Here is a 16,691-nt window from a genome sequence, read left to right as displayed (position 1 = left end):
TGGTTGGTCTCCTTTCTGTTTCAAACATTTAGTGCACTGGCTTTATTTCCTTGCTCTTTTGCCTTTCTTTAGCAAGCATCTTATTTTTCTCTCTCTCCTTTTTTTTTTTTGCAAGTCCTAGGGCTTGAATTCAGGGCCTAAGCAATATCCCTGAGCTGCTGCTTCTTTTTTTAAAGCAACAAATGTTATTTCATATTCATGCTTCTTGTCCTTTACAGTCATCATGTCTTCAGCATCCTCATACAGGGAGGGAAAGGAACCACTGTCTGGATCATTAGCTGGCAATTTTCGCAAGTGAGAGAATATTGTTTATGTGAGTCAGCCTCCCATCACAGTGACAAAATACTTCATCAAATCAACTTAGAGAAAAGTTTTTTTAGGCTGTTATTTTTTTGAGAAGAGTTATTTTGACTTAGGATTTCACAAGTTTCATGGCCAATTGGCCCTGTTCCTTTGGACTTGTGGAGAGGCAAAATATGATGTCATGGAGTACATAGTATACTTGTCATATGGTAACTGGGAAGCAAAGAGAAGAAGAGAGGTCAGTCCAAATATTCACTTTAAGGGCATGTCTTATTCTTCTAACCTCTTTCTACCAGCCCTGAGCTTTTTTTCCCCTCAAGGCTAGCACTCTACTACTTGAGCCACAACACTTCTGGCTTTTTCTATTCATGTGTTACTGAGGAATTGAACCCAGAGCTTTCGTGCATGCTAGGCAAGCACTTTACCAGTATGCCACACTCCCAGCTCCTACTTTTTTTTTTTTCCTAAATCTGAGATAAGTCACAATGCCCTCATCTGAGATCCTCTTGCATCTACTCTCCTGATATTACAGGAAGTACCTCCATGCTAAAACCTAACAGTCTCTAAAAAATATAATATTTTAGGTGTCTCAAGCTCTCACTCTGCTTTTGCACTCATGTCTGATACTCTACCACTTAAAACATACCTCTTTTTTCTGTCTTTTTGCTGGCTTACTGGAAATAAGAGTCTGACTTGTCTGCACAGCTTGGTTTTTGCTCAAGGCTAGTGCTCCACTCGTCTAGTTAATTGAAGATAAGAGTCTTAACTTTGCTGCTCAGGGCTATTTATTTATTTATTTACTTATTTATTTATTTATTTATTGTCATCATGGGGCTTGAACTCTGTCTGGGTCTAGACGTTGTTCCTTAGCTCTTCAGCTCAAGGCAAGTGCTCTACCACTTGAGGCACAGTGCCACTTCCTGCTTTTTCTGCTTATGTTGTGCTGAGGAATCAAACTCAGGGCCTCATGCATGTGAGGCAAGCACTCTACCACTGAGCCACCTTCCAGCCCTCAGGGCTAGTTTTAAACTATGATCCTCAGTTCTCAGGCTCATAAGTAACTAGGAGTCCAGGCGTGAGCCTGGCTTGTGATTGGGTTTTTTTAGATGTGCTTCTTTTTTAATTATTCCATAAATATGGGTTTTTAGAGTCAAGTTGCACAGCTTTTCATTTGTTCTTGCTTGGAGTATAGTTTCTGCAAGATGGAACTGGTGGAGACTAGAACTATTGACAGCCTCTTAGGACAAATAGCCAAACTTTAAAACAAGGAAAGAGGGAATGGTTTTAAAGGTATAGTTGTCCAACCCTACCAAAATATTTGTGCATGTGTACATGTGCATGCATGCGTGCGTGCGTGTGTGTGTGTGTGTGTGTGTGTGTGTGTGTGTTGTGAACTGTGATCCTCAGATCTCAGCGTCTTGAGCAGCTAGGATTATAAGTGTGAGCCACTGGCATCAAGTTTTGGCCTTTAATTGTTTTAGGGTTGTGGTAATGTTACTGTTACTGTTACTGATATCACTTGGGGACTTACCTTTTTTCACTCAAGGTTGATGCTCTACCACTTGAGCCAAAGTTCTATTTCTAGATTTTTGGTGGTTAATTTTTTTGTTTGCTTTTGTGGAGTTTCTTTGGTTTTATGCTAATCCTGGACCTTGAATTTAGGTGCAATCCTTGAGCTTTTTTGCTCAAGGCTAGAGCTCTATTACTTGTCACAGCTCTATTGTGGCAATTGGTTAATTGTAGATAAGAGTCTCACAGAATGGCCTCAGCTGGCTTTGAACTACTATCATTAGATCTTAGTCAACTGATTACCTGTGCTTATTGGAAGTAAGTTGTTTCATAGACTTTCCTACCAGGATGGCTTTGAACCACAATCCTGAGATGTCTCAGCCTCTTGAGTATGTAGGATTCTTCATCTTTATCTTTTGTCTTTTGTGTCTTTATTTTTCTTTGGGGGGGGGGTGTATGTGCATATATTAGGAGTTTAATTATTAAGGGCCTCAGTTATTTTACCATTTGAGTCAGGTATACTTTTCAGGTTTGTTGGGTTATTGGAATGAAAGTGTCTTGGGTTTGTCTGTGCTGGCTGTTTTCAAACTTTGATCCTCAGAGCTTAGTCTTAGGACTATAGGCATGAGTTATCAGGGTTTGGGTATACTTATTTTTTTTTGTCAGCTGTGGGGCTTGAACTCAGAACACTGGTGCTGTCCCTGAGCTCTTTTGTTCAGTGCTAGCGCTCTACTATTTTGAACCACACCACTGATTCTTGTTTTCTGGTGGTTAATTGGAGTAACAGTCTCATTGGCTTTCCTGCCTGGTCTACCTTTAAACTGTGATCCTCAGATGTCAGCCTCCTGAATAACTAGAATTACAGCAAGTACCTGGTTTAGCTATACTTCATTATCTTTTCTTTTACATTTTTACTTCTGTGCTTGTTATTAGAATGGCAACTACTTTGAAAACCTTTTAAGAATTTGGATTTATGTAAGGGGCAAGAAACTATCATTTTATATTAAATCAAAGATTGTAGCTTCGGATAATACTGACTCAGGGAAGTGTTGTAAGAGCTACTTTTCACATTGAGTGGTTGAATTATCATCTGTCTAGCAAGTTAGTGATTATGAAGAAAAAGTGAAAATATTTATTATAACATGTAGTAGTCCTAAAAAATGTTTTTGTTTGCAGGAAATCAAATTGGTTTAACATTTGTCACTGTTTTGAATAACTGTCTATATCAGAAATATAGACAGCCAGTGTCTTTCCACAGTGTCAGAATTTATTGAATAACAGTAAATTCAAAATCTGTTTCAATTTTATTGGAGTCCTTTATAATGTAGGTGGCAACATAGGTTCTTTCACTCCAGGCTTAATTGGATCACACATTACATTTCATAGTATACAGAGTTTTTTTCTTTTTTGGGGGGTGGTACGTTAATACTGGGACTACATTGCAGAACCTTAAGCTCTTGATTGGCTTTATTAGAGTAATAAAAGCTAAAGAAGGCTACAGAAGGCTAAAGAGGCTACAGAATTGAGAGGTCTCTGGTGAAGGCACAGGGAGTACTGATAAACATAGGAAAAAAGTTTTCTGTAGGAACTGCTTACGAATTTTTACCAACTATAGGTACAGAGTTATCAAATGTAGGTCAAAGAGTTGGAGAGCAGATGAATGGAGAGAGAAAAAAAAAGATAGACAAATATAGACATAATACCCAATGTATGTATGTATATGTATATGTATACATATGTATATGTATATATATGTATATGTATGTGTATATATATATATATATATATATATATATATATATATATGAAAATGGAATCAGGTAATTTGGGTATTGATGGGGTTGGAAGAGATAAAGGAATAATGATTAAAGACATGACACTGATCAAGATGTGCTATATGAATAAACTAATATGTTGAATTGAAATCCTTTTTGTATAACTAAAAAAAAAAATAGATAATTAAAAGGGCAGTTCTGGGTAGACTATTTCCAGTGGCATTTTCAAGTACATCCGGCAGAAGAAATTACACTTGCTAGATTGAAGTGAGGGCCAACAGCAGAGGTTTGTTATTTTTGCCAGTTAACCTGGATGAGGCTCCAGGTGATAAGGTTGGTGTGCCTGCTGCATCTCAGATTGGGGTTCTTTGTTTTGATCTTTTAAATTGTGATGATATGCAGAGGGGTTACCATTATGTAAGTTAGGTAAAGAGTACATTTCTATTGGACAATGTAACCACTTCCCTTAATCTTCTGGTTTTTCCCTTTTCTCCTTATGTACAACTTATATAGTTCATTTTCAAAATAGTGTCTAATAGTATCTTTTTTATTTGACTGCCAGTTCTGAGGCTTCAACTCTGTCCTTATTGCTGCCTGAGCTCTTATGCTCAGGGTTAGTGATGATCACTTCAACCTGAGATCCACTTCTAGCATTTTTTGTATAGGAGTGTTTAATTGGAAGTAAGTGTCTCAGGTACTTTCCTGCCCTTAATCCTGAGATCTCAGCCTCTTGAGTAGCTAGAATTATAGACTTGAGCCATCAGCATCCAGCTATTTATATTATTCTTCATTCATTGTCGGTCATGGGGCTTGAACTCTGGGCCTGGGCATTGTCCCTCAGCTCTTCAGCTCAAGGCAAGCACTCTGCCACTTGAGCCACAGCACCACTTCCAGTTTTTTAGTAGTTAAGTGGAATAAGAGCCTCACAGACTTTAATGCCAGGGTTATCCTTGAACTGAAATCTTCATGTCTCAGCCTCCTGAGTAGGATTAGAGGCATGAGCCACCAGCATCCAGCTTGTTTTTAATTTTTAATTTTTGGTTGCAGGTGATGATTCAGGGCCTCATAATCTTCCTTAGACTTTTCATTCTAAGGCTTTGGGCTCAACCACTTGAGCCACAGCTCCACTTAGCTTTTTATTAGTTAATTGGAGATAAGAATTTGAATGGAGATCCTCCATATCTCAGTATCCTGAACAGTATTATAGGAATGAGCCACAGGTACCTAGTTTATATTTTTTTGGTTTTTGTTTTTGCTTTTATTGGGAGCTGAGCAGTTTTATTAATAATACTGGCAGCCTATGTTTGTAATCCTAACAGCTTAGAAAAATTCTGTCCCAAGTAAGTAGCAGTGTGCCAAAATGAAGGCATAACTAAAGTGGTACAGTGGCAAACATAAGCAAGAAAGTCCAGTGAGAGCTCAAGTCCCTGAGTCCAAGACCCCAGTATTGGCACACATACACAAAATATTGACAATTCTTTTTGAAATATTTCTTTCTTACTGTAAAATGGGACAAAATTTAATTATTATTTTTCCTTTTCCAGCATTATCCGCATATCAGAGATACTACAGTTTACAGTCTGATTACTGGAAGGTTAGTACAAATTTGAATACCAATTTTGTTTTATTTGTGGAGGTAGAATGTAATCAATATATTTTCCATCTTTTTTAACTTTTATTTTTTATTAATTAAGACATGATTATTATAAAGCTAAATAATACATTTTTTGGACACTGTTATCCCTCCCCCACTCTACCGGTTTTCCCTCTTATTCCTCCAACAAATTGTATACTTTGTTTCCCACATAGTGTCTATCTAGTACCCCTGCTGCATTTGTTCACCCCTGTCCCTCATTTTATGTGTCCTCCCTGCCCTCCCAAAGACAGATTAAAAAAAACAAATAAGGAAAAGAAAACAAAAACAGCAACAAAGAAAACTCTTGTTTTCATTTCCTGGAGCTCATTTTGATAAATATTATTTTATATGATCAGAAGCATATAGACATTTTGCCTTTGTGTTCCTCTTCTAAAAGTAAACTCTTTTGATCTTACTGTAAATACTTAGAATCCTGTATAATTTATCATGTCCCAATGTACTTTAGCTCTAGATTCCACATATGAGAAAAAAATTGCATTGTTTCATTTTATTAATCACAAAATAATAGTTATAATGATGGACTTTCATTTGCAGGGAATGAATCAGTACTTTATTTGTCTTTTGAGAAAAATACATTTTTTGTGAGCTTTTTTTTGGGGGGGGTCCGGTCGTGAGGCCTGAACTCTGGGCCTGAGCGCTGTCCCTCAGCTCTTTAGCTCAAGGCTAGTGCTCTACCACTTGAGCTATAGCGCCACTTCCGGCTTTTTTCTTTTTGCTTATGTGGTGGTGAGGAATCGAACCTAGGGCCTCAGGCATGCAAGGTAAGCACTCTACCACTGAGCCCACTTCCCAGCCCCTAGTGAGCATTTTTGATTACAGTGTGTTGATCTTTTTTTTTTGGTAGATCATGTAGCTTTAACTCTGGGTGTGGGCACTGTCCCTTAGATCTTCAGCTCAAGGCTAGCGCCCTACCTCTTGAGCCACAATGCCCACTTCCAGCCTTTTCTGTTTACGTGGTGCTGAGAAATCGAACTCAGGTCCTCATGCATATGAGGCAAGAACTTTACCACTGAGCCATCTTCCCAGCCTAGTCTTTATTTTTATTTTATTTTATTTATATGGAATGTGTCATCCTTGCACAGGGGCTATGTAATCTCTATATTACTTAGGCCTTTAGTATATATTCTGTGGAAGCATATGGCATGTCTTAGTCATAATTAGTATTGTTATGGTTAGTACCCTATTATAGGCAGAGAGGCCTGATTCTAGAGGACATGAGAAGGAGGTTTCAACAACTTAGTCTAGCTACTAAGTAATACTGGAAAAGCAGGAAAATAACTAAGTCACTGTGCAGTTTTGGAATGCAAAAGATGGAGCATCCTAACCTGCATTCGGGGTATTGATATTCTGTTTTAGGTTTAATTACAGGAAGAATTGATGCAGGAAGTAAAAGCAGTCTCAGTTCTCATTATGTTGCTCTTGTACTTCATGAACTACAGGGATGTCTATCCAGAGAAGTCCTTGTCTCCTGGAGATAGTTTAGTTCTCAAAAGTTTTGCTGCTTGAAAAGCAATTTTGAACAGGATTATTTACTCTCATTTTGAGAGAGGATGTTTACAACCTGAGTGTAAAGCTACACTTTTTTTTCCCAGTCATGGGACCTGAACCATTCTTTTTTTTTGTTTATTTTGTTTTGTTTTTGTTTTTTGTCAGTCATGGCTCTTGAACTCTGGGCTGGGCACTGTGCCTGAGCTCTTCCACTCAAGGAGAGTTCTCTACCATTTGAGCCACTTGCCATTTCCGGTTTTCTAGTGGTTTATTGGAGATAAGAGTCTCACGGACTTTCCTGCCCAGGCTGGCTTTGAACCCTGTTGGCTTTGAACCACTGTTCTCAGATCTCAACCTCCTGAGTAGCTAGGATTACAGGCGTGAGCCACTAGCGCCTGGCTGCTGCTTCTGCCTCTTCTTCTTTTTCTTCTTCTTCTTCTTCTTCTTCTTCCTCTTCCTCTTCCTCCTCTTCCTCCTCTTCCTCCTCTTCTTCTTCCTCTTCCTCTTCCTCTTCTTCTTCTTCTTCTTCTTCTTCTTCTTCTTCTTCTTCTTCTTCTTCTTCCTCTTTTCCTCCTCCTCCTCTTCCTCTTCCTCCTCCTCTTCCTCGTCTTCCTCCTCCTCCTCCTCCTCCTCCTCCTCTTCTTCTTCTTCTTTTTTCTTCTTCTTCATCTGTTGTGGGGGCTTGAACTCCGGCTAGGTGCTATCCCTGAGCTCTTCATTTCAAGGCAAGCACTCTACCACTTGAGCCACAGAACCACTTCTGGTTTTCTGGTATTTAATTGGAGATAAGAGTCTCAAGGACTTTCCTGCCCAGGCTGGTTTCAAACCAAGATCCTCAGATCTCCTGTGTAGCTAGGACTACAGGCCAGTTAAAATTTTTCTAACTGAGGCTTCTTGAACTCAAGTACTAAGCACTGCCCCAGGGCTGGTTCAGGGCTAGCTACTTGGGAAACTGAGATCTGAGGATTACAGTTTATAGCCATCCCAGACAGAAAAGTCTGTGAGATCCTTATCTCCAGTTCACCAGCAACAAGGGCCTGGCACAAAAAATATTTTTATTGATAAGTTGAAAACAAATCAAGCATCATTTGGAAAGATACATTGCTCAACTATTATATCTAAAGTATGTTATTGCAAAGAAGTTGGATTTAAGTAAGGCATATTGCTTAATCCTTAAATATGTTTATTTTACATTATTTTTTGGACAGCTGATATTTCACATGCTATATAGGTATATTAGTTGAGTTTTGTATTGGACACTTTGACAGTGCAGCTCTTGAGTTTTTACTAAGATTTATTCCAGTGGCTCACACATAATCCTAGCTATTCAGGAGGCTGAGATCAGAGGAGTTTGGCATGAGTCTATGAGTCTATGAGACTCATCTCCAATTAACCACCAGAAAACCAGAAGTGGTGCTGGGTGGCTCAAAGTGTGCAGGTCCTGAGTTCAAACCTCAATTAAAAAAAAAGATTTATTCAGAGAATTTCAGGTACCAATGGCTCACACCTTGTCACCCTTCTACTCAGGAGGCTTGAGACTTGAGGATTGTGGTTTGAAGCCAACCCATGCAGGATAGTCTGTGAGTCTTTTATCTCCAGTTAACCATCAAAAGGACATAGACTACGGCGGTTCAAATGGTAGAACACTAGCCTTGAGAGCAAAACCTAAGGGACAACATTCAGGTACAGAGATCAAGCCCCACTATAATTTGCAACTTTTTTTTACTAATTTTTTTCTATTTGTTAAAAATGAGTATATGAACAACCCTGAACGGCATAGACAGTTTTTTTCCTGGCATGATTTAAACATGTAAAATCAGGAATTTACATTTAGTACAGTGTATGAGTACTTTTGCTTTGACAAATATTCACTAGGTATACTGACAAATACAAAGGACTTTTTTTATAGAGAAATGATTTACCTTTTTATATTAAAACAACAAAGTCTACTCATTAACAGCCAACTATATTTTCTTTTTCAAGTTGCTGTTTTATAGTAACAGATTTTCGTTTGGAGTAATAGGTTTCCAAAGATTTTTTTTTTCTGTCAGTCGTGGGCCTTGAACTCTGGGCCTGAACGCTGTTCCTCAGCTCTTAAGCTCAAGGCTAGTGCTCTACCACTTGAGCTACAGTGCCACTTCCAATTTTCTGGTAGTTTATTGGAAATTAGAGTTTCATGGACTTTCTTGCCAGGGCTGGCTTTGAACCGCTATCCTAGGATTACAGACTTGAGCCACCAGCACCCAGCAGATTATTTTTAAATTTTAAGAGATTAGCACTTTCATAAAAGCAGTTTATATCACAAAGACACTGATTGTAACCATGAAACAACTATAGTAGTTGTAGTTATGTTGGAAAAATATCTGCACATTGTAAAATATGGAAGTTTCTGACTATGGACTGGTGTTTAGAACAATGATAAAAATCTACAGAAGTTCTTGTGTTAACCTTTTGTATAGGAAAACAAAACAAAAACAGAACTACCATTTATTTTGCTTGGGATTGTCTTCCATCCTCAGTTCTCCCAGATATCAGCCTCCTGATTATCTTGGAATACAGGTATGAACCACCAGCACAACCAGCACACTGTATCAGTGGTAGAATATTTGAAACTCAAAAATGATAGAAAACATAACTTGTTTATTTTACTTGGAATATTTTACAATTATTCATAGTTTATTTAACTAGAAGGCAGATGATGATTTAAGAATGTGGTCAATTAAGAGGCCACTATATAAGTTTGAAGAACTTACTAGAACAATATAAAGTAATAATTATGTTAACTACAGTATTTCATATGTTATACATTGATTTTTTTTCAGAAATTCAGAGAAATTTTACCAACAAAAAAATCCTTAAGAGTAAATAATTTCACAAAAAAAACCTCTGATAAAAACTCAAAAGTTTCATGTAGGAAAAAGCTAATATATTTAGACACAATTTCAATTAAGTACATGACAGAAATATACTAGGTTAGCAGGGCACTGGTGGCTCACGCCTGTAATCCTACCTACTCAGGAGGCTGAGATCTGAAGATTGTGGTTCAAAGCTAACCCTGGCAAGAAAGTACATGATATTCATCTCCAGTAAGCCACCAGAAAACCAGAAGTGGAACTGTGGCTCAAGTGGTAGAGCCTTGAGCTGACAGTGCCCAAGCCCAAAGTTCAAGCCCCATGACCAAAAAAAAGAAAGAAAGAAAGAAAAAAAGAAAAGAAATAAACTAGATTAATGTAGAGGCACACTAAAGAGCCCCAGGTTAGTATTTGAACTAAGAAGGACCTTGTACTTGTTAGGCTGGTACTGTTAGCTTTGAGGTTCACTTTAAGGTGTCAATGGTATCCTTAGAACTGTGGCTAATTTTGGTGAAATCTAGTTTATTTTATTTTTTGTGTTTTGAGTAACATTTAGGGAATTGTTGCCTAGACAAAGCTGTAAAGACTTTTTTCCCCTCTTGCTTTCTTGTGAGAATTTATAGTTTACTCTTTATTTTAGATCTCTCCTTGGATTTTTTTTGGGGGGGGGTCCAGTTGTGGGGCCTGAACTCTGGGCCTGGGCGCTGTCCCTCAGCTCTTCAGCTCAAGGCTAGCACTCTACCACTTGAACCACAGCGCCACTTCCGGCTTTTTTCTTTTTGCTTATGTGGTGCTGAGGAATCGAACCCAGGGCCTCAGGCATGCAAGGCAAACACTCTACCACTGAGCTACCTTCCCAGCCCTCCTTGAATTTTTTTTAAAGATTCTTTTAAATATGCACTAGAAATTTCTTTTAGTGTGATATTTCTACACATAACCCATCAATCTTACCTCCTTTGTCACTCTCCCTTATCCCTTTTCTGAATGTTTTCAATATTTACATGTAGCCAGGTATCTGAATGTCTGTAATCATAGCTACTCACGAGGCTGAGATTTGAGGATTTGAGATTTGTGTTCAAAGCCAGCTCTAGTCAGACTTTTACATCCAATTAAACCTCAAAAAATGGAAGTGGAGGGCTGAGAGGATGGCTCAGTAGTAGAGTGCTTGCCTTGCATGCCTGAGGCCCTAGGTTCGATTCCTCAGCACCACATAAGCAGAAAAAGTGGTGTTGTGGCTCAAGTGATAGAGCACTAGCCTTGAGCTGAAGAACTGATGGACAGCATCCAGGCTCAGAGTTCAGACCCCATGACTGACCCTTCTTTCCACCCCCCCCCCATCCTCAAAAAAAAATGGAAGTGGATTGTGTTTAGAGCACTAAACTCAGGACCTGAGTTCAAGCCTCAAGACCTGCACAAACAAACAAACATACTTAGACTATATTTAACTTCACCATCGTTCTTCCTATTGATATCAGCGCCTCTTTTCCAATAGTGATTGTTCACTTTTTTTTGGAAGGGGTAGATGCATACTGGTCCTGGGGCTTGAACTCAGGACCTAGGTAGCCATTGTTCTTGACCAGTAACAGTACTATTTCTGGTGTTTTGGTGATTAGTTTTAGGTAAGAGTCTCATAAACTTTCCTGCCTAGGCTGGCATTGAATCATAATCCTCAGATCTCAGACTTCTGAGTAAGCTAGAATTATAGGAATGAGCCACTGATGCCCAGAGTTTACTGTCTTCCTCTTCTTCCTTTTCTCTACTCCTTGTCATCCCCTTCCATCTCCCCTTTTCCCCCCTTTTTTTCTCCCTCTCTTCTTCACCTCTCCCCACTTCTCCTTTTTTTTTTTTTTTGGTCGTGGGACTTGAACTCTGGGCCTGAGTGCTGTCCCTCAGCTCAAGGCAAGCACTCTATCACTTGAGCCATAGCACCATTTCCGGTTTTCTGGTGGTTTATTGGAGATAAGAGTTTCATGGACTTTCCTGCCCAGGCTGGCTTTGAACCGCTATACTCAGATCTCAGCTTCCTAAGTAGCTAGAATTACAGGCGTGAGCCACTGGTGCCAGGCTCCTTCTCCTTTCTTTTGCATATGCATATATTTTGCATATAACTTCTTTTGTTCCTCTGTATTCCTCATCTATTCCTTGTTCAACAGCTTTCACTGAGTTTGTTTATGCCAGCTGGCTTCATACATAAACATGCAGTGTATTTTGTTTGTATTCACCCTTCATTAGTCTCTTTCTCTTTAATTTTCTTGCTTCTTTAAATATGACAGTAATTAAAATCAAATATTCTTTCTTTGTGAATGTGATGTGTGTGATGGTTTTGTTTTTTCTTTTAATTGGCTTAGATTGGGACTTGAAGTCCATATCTTATAGTTTTGCTCTTTGGCTGGTGCTCTACCATCTGAGCCACATCTCTAAACCTTTGTATGCTATTTTTAAAGTCTAAGTTGCACAGATCAGTGAAACATACTGTTGTTGGCTTGTCTTGCACAGTATGATGATCTAAGCTGAATCCACTTTATTGTGACTGATAGAATTTTATTTTTTTAATGGATGTATAATAGTCCAAGGTATATATGTGTCATAATTTCTTTGCCATCTTCAAGATTCATCATTCTTTGATTAACATCTTGGCTGATTCCCTTGTTTGGCTATTGTTAAAAAAAACTTCTGTAAACATATGTGGATATAATTATTGTTTATTGATTTAGGTTCCTTCAGGTATGTGTCCAAGAGTGGTATAGTTTCCTGAGGGGTCTTCATACTGATTTCCTTAACCCTTGATCTAGTTTATATTTACCAATAGTATATAAGGGTTTTTTTCCCCTTACCTATAGTCTCCAGCATTTGTTACTTACTTGATAGGTGCATTTCTGATAGGAAGAGATGAAACTTTAAGGTTGTTTTATTACTACTTTTTCCTTAAGAGATACGAATCTTTAACATATCAGATATTTATTTTTCTTGGGACAACTATGTGTTCAGTTTGTTTATCTATTTATTATATGTTATTCTTTTAGTGGTTATAATTTTCTAAACTCTTCATATATTCTTTTTTTGGTGGGGGGGGGTCCGGTCGTGGGGCCTGAACTCTGGGCCTGAGCTTTGTCCCTCAGCTCTTCAGCTCAAGGCTAGCACTCTACAACTTGAGCCACAGCACCACTTCTGGCATTTTTTTCTTTTTGCTTATGTGGTGCTGAGGAATCGAACCCAGGGCCTCATGCATGCAAGACAAGCGCTCTACCACTGAGCCACCTTCCCAGCCCCTCTTCATATATTCTTGGTTTTAATTCTTCTTGTGGAATAGCTGGTGAAGATTTTTTTCCCATTCTGGGATTTGTCTCTAGGTATTAGTCATTGTTTATTTTGCTGTGTAGAAAACTTTTTGATTTAATAAGTCTTATTTCTCCATTCTAGCTTTAGTTTTCTAGGCAATTAGAATTTTATTCAGGAAATAACTACTTATACCAGTATCTACCAGATGTTCTTTTTAGTGTTGTCAGTTTCATGTTATATTGAAAGCTTTTTATACATTTGGAGTTCGATTTTTATGCACAATGAGTGTTGCAGGGTGGGGGTGGAGATAGGGGGAGAGAGTAAGAGTCTAGTTCAGTTTCTTTTCTTTTTTTTTTTGGGTCCGGTCATGGGGCCTGCTGTCCCTCAGCTCTTCAGCTCACGTCTAGCACTCTACCACTTGAGGCATAGTGCCATTTCTGGCTTTTTTCTTTTTGCTTATGTGGTGCTGAGGAATCAAACCCAGGGCCTCAGGCATGCAAGGCAAGCGCTCTACCATTGAGCCACCTTCCTAGCCCCCTACTTCAGTTTTTTGCAAGTAGATAAGTTTACCTAACACCATTTCTTTAAGAGATTTCTTTTTTCTCCTGTGGGTATTTTTGGCTCATTTGTCAAAAATTATTACATGGCTGTAGCTGTGTCTTCCTTGCCCTTTCCCCCATCCCAGGTCTTCTGTTCCCTTGGTCTTTATATCTGTTTTGTCCAATACCATGCTGTTTTTTGTTAGTTTAAAATCTACTATTGTAGAACTTTTCCCTTTTACCCTTTTTGCTTAGTTTTACTTTTGCTATATGGAGTCTTTTATGCTTCCATCTGAATTTTTGGATTGATTATTTCTGTGAAGAATGACTTTGGGATCTTTTTTTGGGGGAGGGGGGGCAGTTCCTTGAACTCAGGGTCTGGGCAATGTCCCTGAGCTTCTTTTGCTCAAGGCTAGCACTGTACCACTTGTGCCACAGCACCACTTCCGGCTTTTTCTATTTATGTAGTACTGATGAATTGAGCCCAGGTCTTCATGTATACTAGGCAAGCATTCTACCATTAAGCCACATTTCCAGCCTGGCTTTGGGATTTTGGTGGCTATTTCATTGAATCTGTAGACTGCTTTCATTAGCATGGCCATTTTTACAATATTTTTCTAATTTTTGACTATGTAAGATGTTCTGGTGGCCTTAATGTCTTGAAAGTTGTATAGTTGTCATTATAGGAGTCTTGACATTTTTCATTAAAATGATAGAGTTTTTTTTTTTAATTGGTATTTTTCCTGTTCCATTGTAACCCATTCCTGGAGGCAGGCCCTCTTCCCGTCCCTGAACCTCCTGCCTAGTTCCTGGGGCTTGAACTCAAGGCCTGGGTTCATGAGCCTATTTGTATTCAAGGTAGCATTCTCCCATTTGAACCACAGTGCCACTGTGGCTTTTTCTGAGTAGTTTACTGGAGATAAGAGTCTCAAAGATTTTCTTGCCCAGGTTGGCTTTGAACTGCCATTTTCAGATCTCCTAAGTTGCTAGGAATTACTGGCATAAGCCACAGTTCCCAGCTCTTCTGATTTCTTTCTTGGCCTGTTCATTATTGGTATATAGAAAAAGCTATTGATCTTTTATTTCCTCCAGTCCTGGGCCAAGAAGTGCTAGTCCATTTGAACCCTTGAGGCCATGCTATTACCCCTATTTCTCACAATTGGGCAAAACTTGTTAAAAGTGGACTATCAATAGATTTGTAGCAAAAAGCTGGTCTTCAGTATATGAAACTTTGACTTGAAAGCAGACCTGTTTTTATTTTTCTCTTTTCTGCATCAGAGGCCTTTAAGCATTGCATGCAATGCTGTATTTTGTTGTTTTAAGTTTTTAGCTCTCATTTATTATGTAAATTTTACTTTTCCTTCAATCATGAAGAATAGATTTTTTGGGTATTCTAGCTTAGTTTGATAATTATTATCTTCAGAGCTTTGATTATTTTTTCATGCCTTTCTTGTTTCAATGGTTGCCATTAAAGTAGCTTATTGCTTCTCCTTTGCAACTTATAATATTCTTTTATTTAGTATTTAGTGTTTTGGCTATGTTGAATTATGTTTATTTTCTGATTTTACCTTTGATGACCCTCTTTTAGTAAGGATGGGGAAATTTTTTTTTGCTATATTTCTATTAAATATCTATTACTTTAGTCATGATGAATTGTACAAAATTACCTATATCAGATAATAAAAAAGTATATAGACAAAAAAATCTAAATAAGCCATCTTCAATCCTGTCTTCTCCTATCTTCAATCCTAGCTACTCAGCAGGATTAGTAGTTAAAAACTTGACTGATAGTAAAGTCTAAGATTCTATCTCCAATTAATCAGCAATATGCCAGCCTGGAAACATGGATCAAGAGGTAAGGTATGAGCCAGAAACAAGCAGGCCAAGCTCTGAGTTTAACTCCAAGTTCTGGTAAGTAAAAACAAACAAAACCAACAACAAAACTAAATAGCAACAAAGACAACATTATCTATCTATCTATAGATCTATAGGTTTATAGTATATCTATATATAGATATACTATAGATTTATAGTATATCTATATCTAAAACTATAGATCTATATCTATAGATCTAGATATAGATTTCTTTTTAAAACTTGGTTAGGCAAAGTTTGCTTCTTCAGGATGTGACATCAGCCAAAAATCTTCTGAGTAGACAGGCTGCTTGTTCCCTTTTTACCTCCAGCCCATCAGGCCCCACTCAGGTTCACAATCTATAAAAGGATGAAGCTTAATTAACAGGATTTAACTAAAATTCAAGGAGTGTCTCACAGGATGTCTGAAAGTGCTCAGAAAAAGGATGTATGTAACAAAAATGTAATTAACAAGTGCAATATATATATATATTTAGTATTAACTTTAAATTGCCTCTGTGTCTTTATACATCTGTATGTCTTTGTCATGAAAAAGCCTCAGCTAGAAGTCAAACACAGAGCCTAGAGGAAGTTCTAATGAACTGAGTATTTAGCAAAGTCAGGCCCAAAGATTTGTTCAGGCTAGGCCTTTGTTGCAAAGGCAGGGCCCCTAACAGCTTCAAGTCTCAACCTAGGCTCCAACATTCATCCTCCCAGCTGTTTTGTGTGTTTTTGTGTTGGTTCTAGTGCTTGAAAACAGGTTCTAGGCCTAGGCACTGCCCCTGAGCTTTTTTACCCAAGTCTAGCACTGTATCACTTGAGCTATGCATAGCTCCTCTTATGGCTTTTTGGTGATTAATTGGAGATAAAGAGCATTAACTGTTAAGCTGGCTTGGAACCTTGACCCTCATTGGCTTCCTAAGTAGCTTAGATTATAGGTGTGAACCATGGGCATTGACCTCCAGCTCTTTTAATGGAGTCTCTGATGGGTTTTTCGAGACTCATTTCTTTTAAGAACAACCAAAGTGCTAGGTGCTGGTGGCTCAGGCCTGTAATCCTAGTTACTCAGGAGGCTGAGATCTGAGGATCATGGTTCAAAGCCAGCTCGAGCAGGAAAATCTGTGAGACTCTTATCTCTAATAAATTACTCAGAAAACCAGAAGTGACACTGTGCCTCAAATGATAGAGCGCTTTCCTTGAGCTGAAAAGTGAGGGACAGCGCCCAGGCCCAGAGTTAAAGCCCCACAACGGACAAAAAGAAAAATAAAGAACAACCAAAGTAGCCAACAATCTGCCTCATTCCTCCAAAGGCTGTTTCTAGCTTGTGTAACCCATCTCTGCCAGGTATTACCTGACAGGCACTTGGAACAGCCACCTCTACCAAACATCTGCAAACAATACTTCTTTGTGGAACTCTGCTCAACATTGTATTCTG

General features: G+C 38.5%; 1 protein-coding gene across 7 annotated transcripts in view; it reads left to right on the top strand.

Annotated features, from left to right (window-relative positions):
* The window catches only part of LOC122115517 (histone demethylase UTY-like), a 143,968-nt gene that overhangs the window by 30,967 nt on the left and 96,310 nt on the right, over positions 1-16,691 (top strand). For all 7 annotated transcript variants that reach the window (XM_042689012.1, XM_042689009.1, XM_042689010.1 and 4 more), the window contains exon 4: positions 5,132-5,181. In XM_042689012.1, coding sequence (XP_042544946.1) covers positions 5,132-5,181 — 50 coding nt within the window. The remainder of the gene's footprint in view (positions 1-5,131; positions 5,182-16,691) is intronic.

The sequence above is a fragment of the Dipodomys spectabilis genome, unplaced genomic scaffold (assembly GCF_019054845.1).
Source record: "Dipodomys spectabilis isolate Male_0828 unplaced genomic scaffold, ASM1905484v1 ptg000120l, whole genome shotgun sequence".
NCBI classification, from domain to species: domain Eukaryota; kingdom Metazoa; phylum Chordata; class Mammalia; order Rodentia; family Heteromyidae; genus Dipodomys; species Dipodomys spectabilis.
The sequence above is the reverse complement of the archived record's forward strand: the minus strand, read 5'-3'. Positions and strand labels throughout refer to the sequence as shown.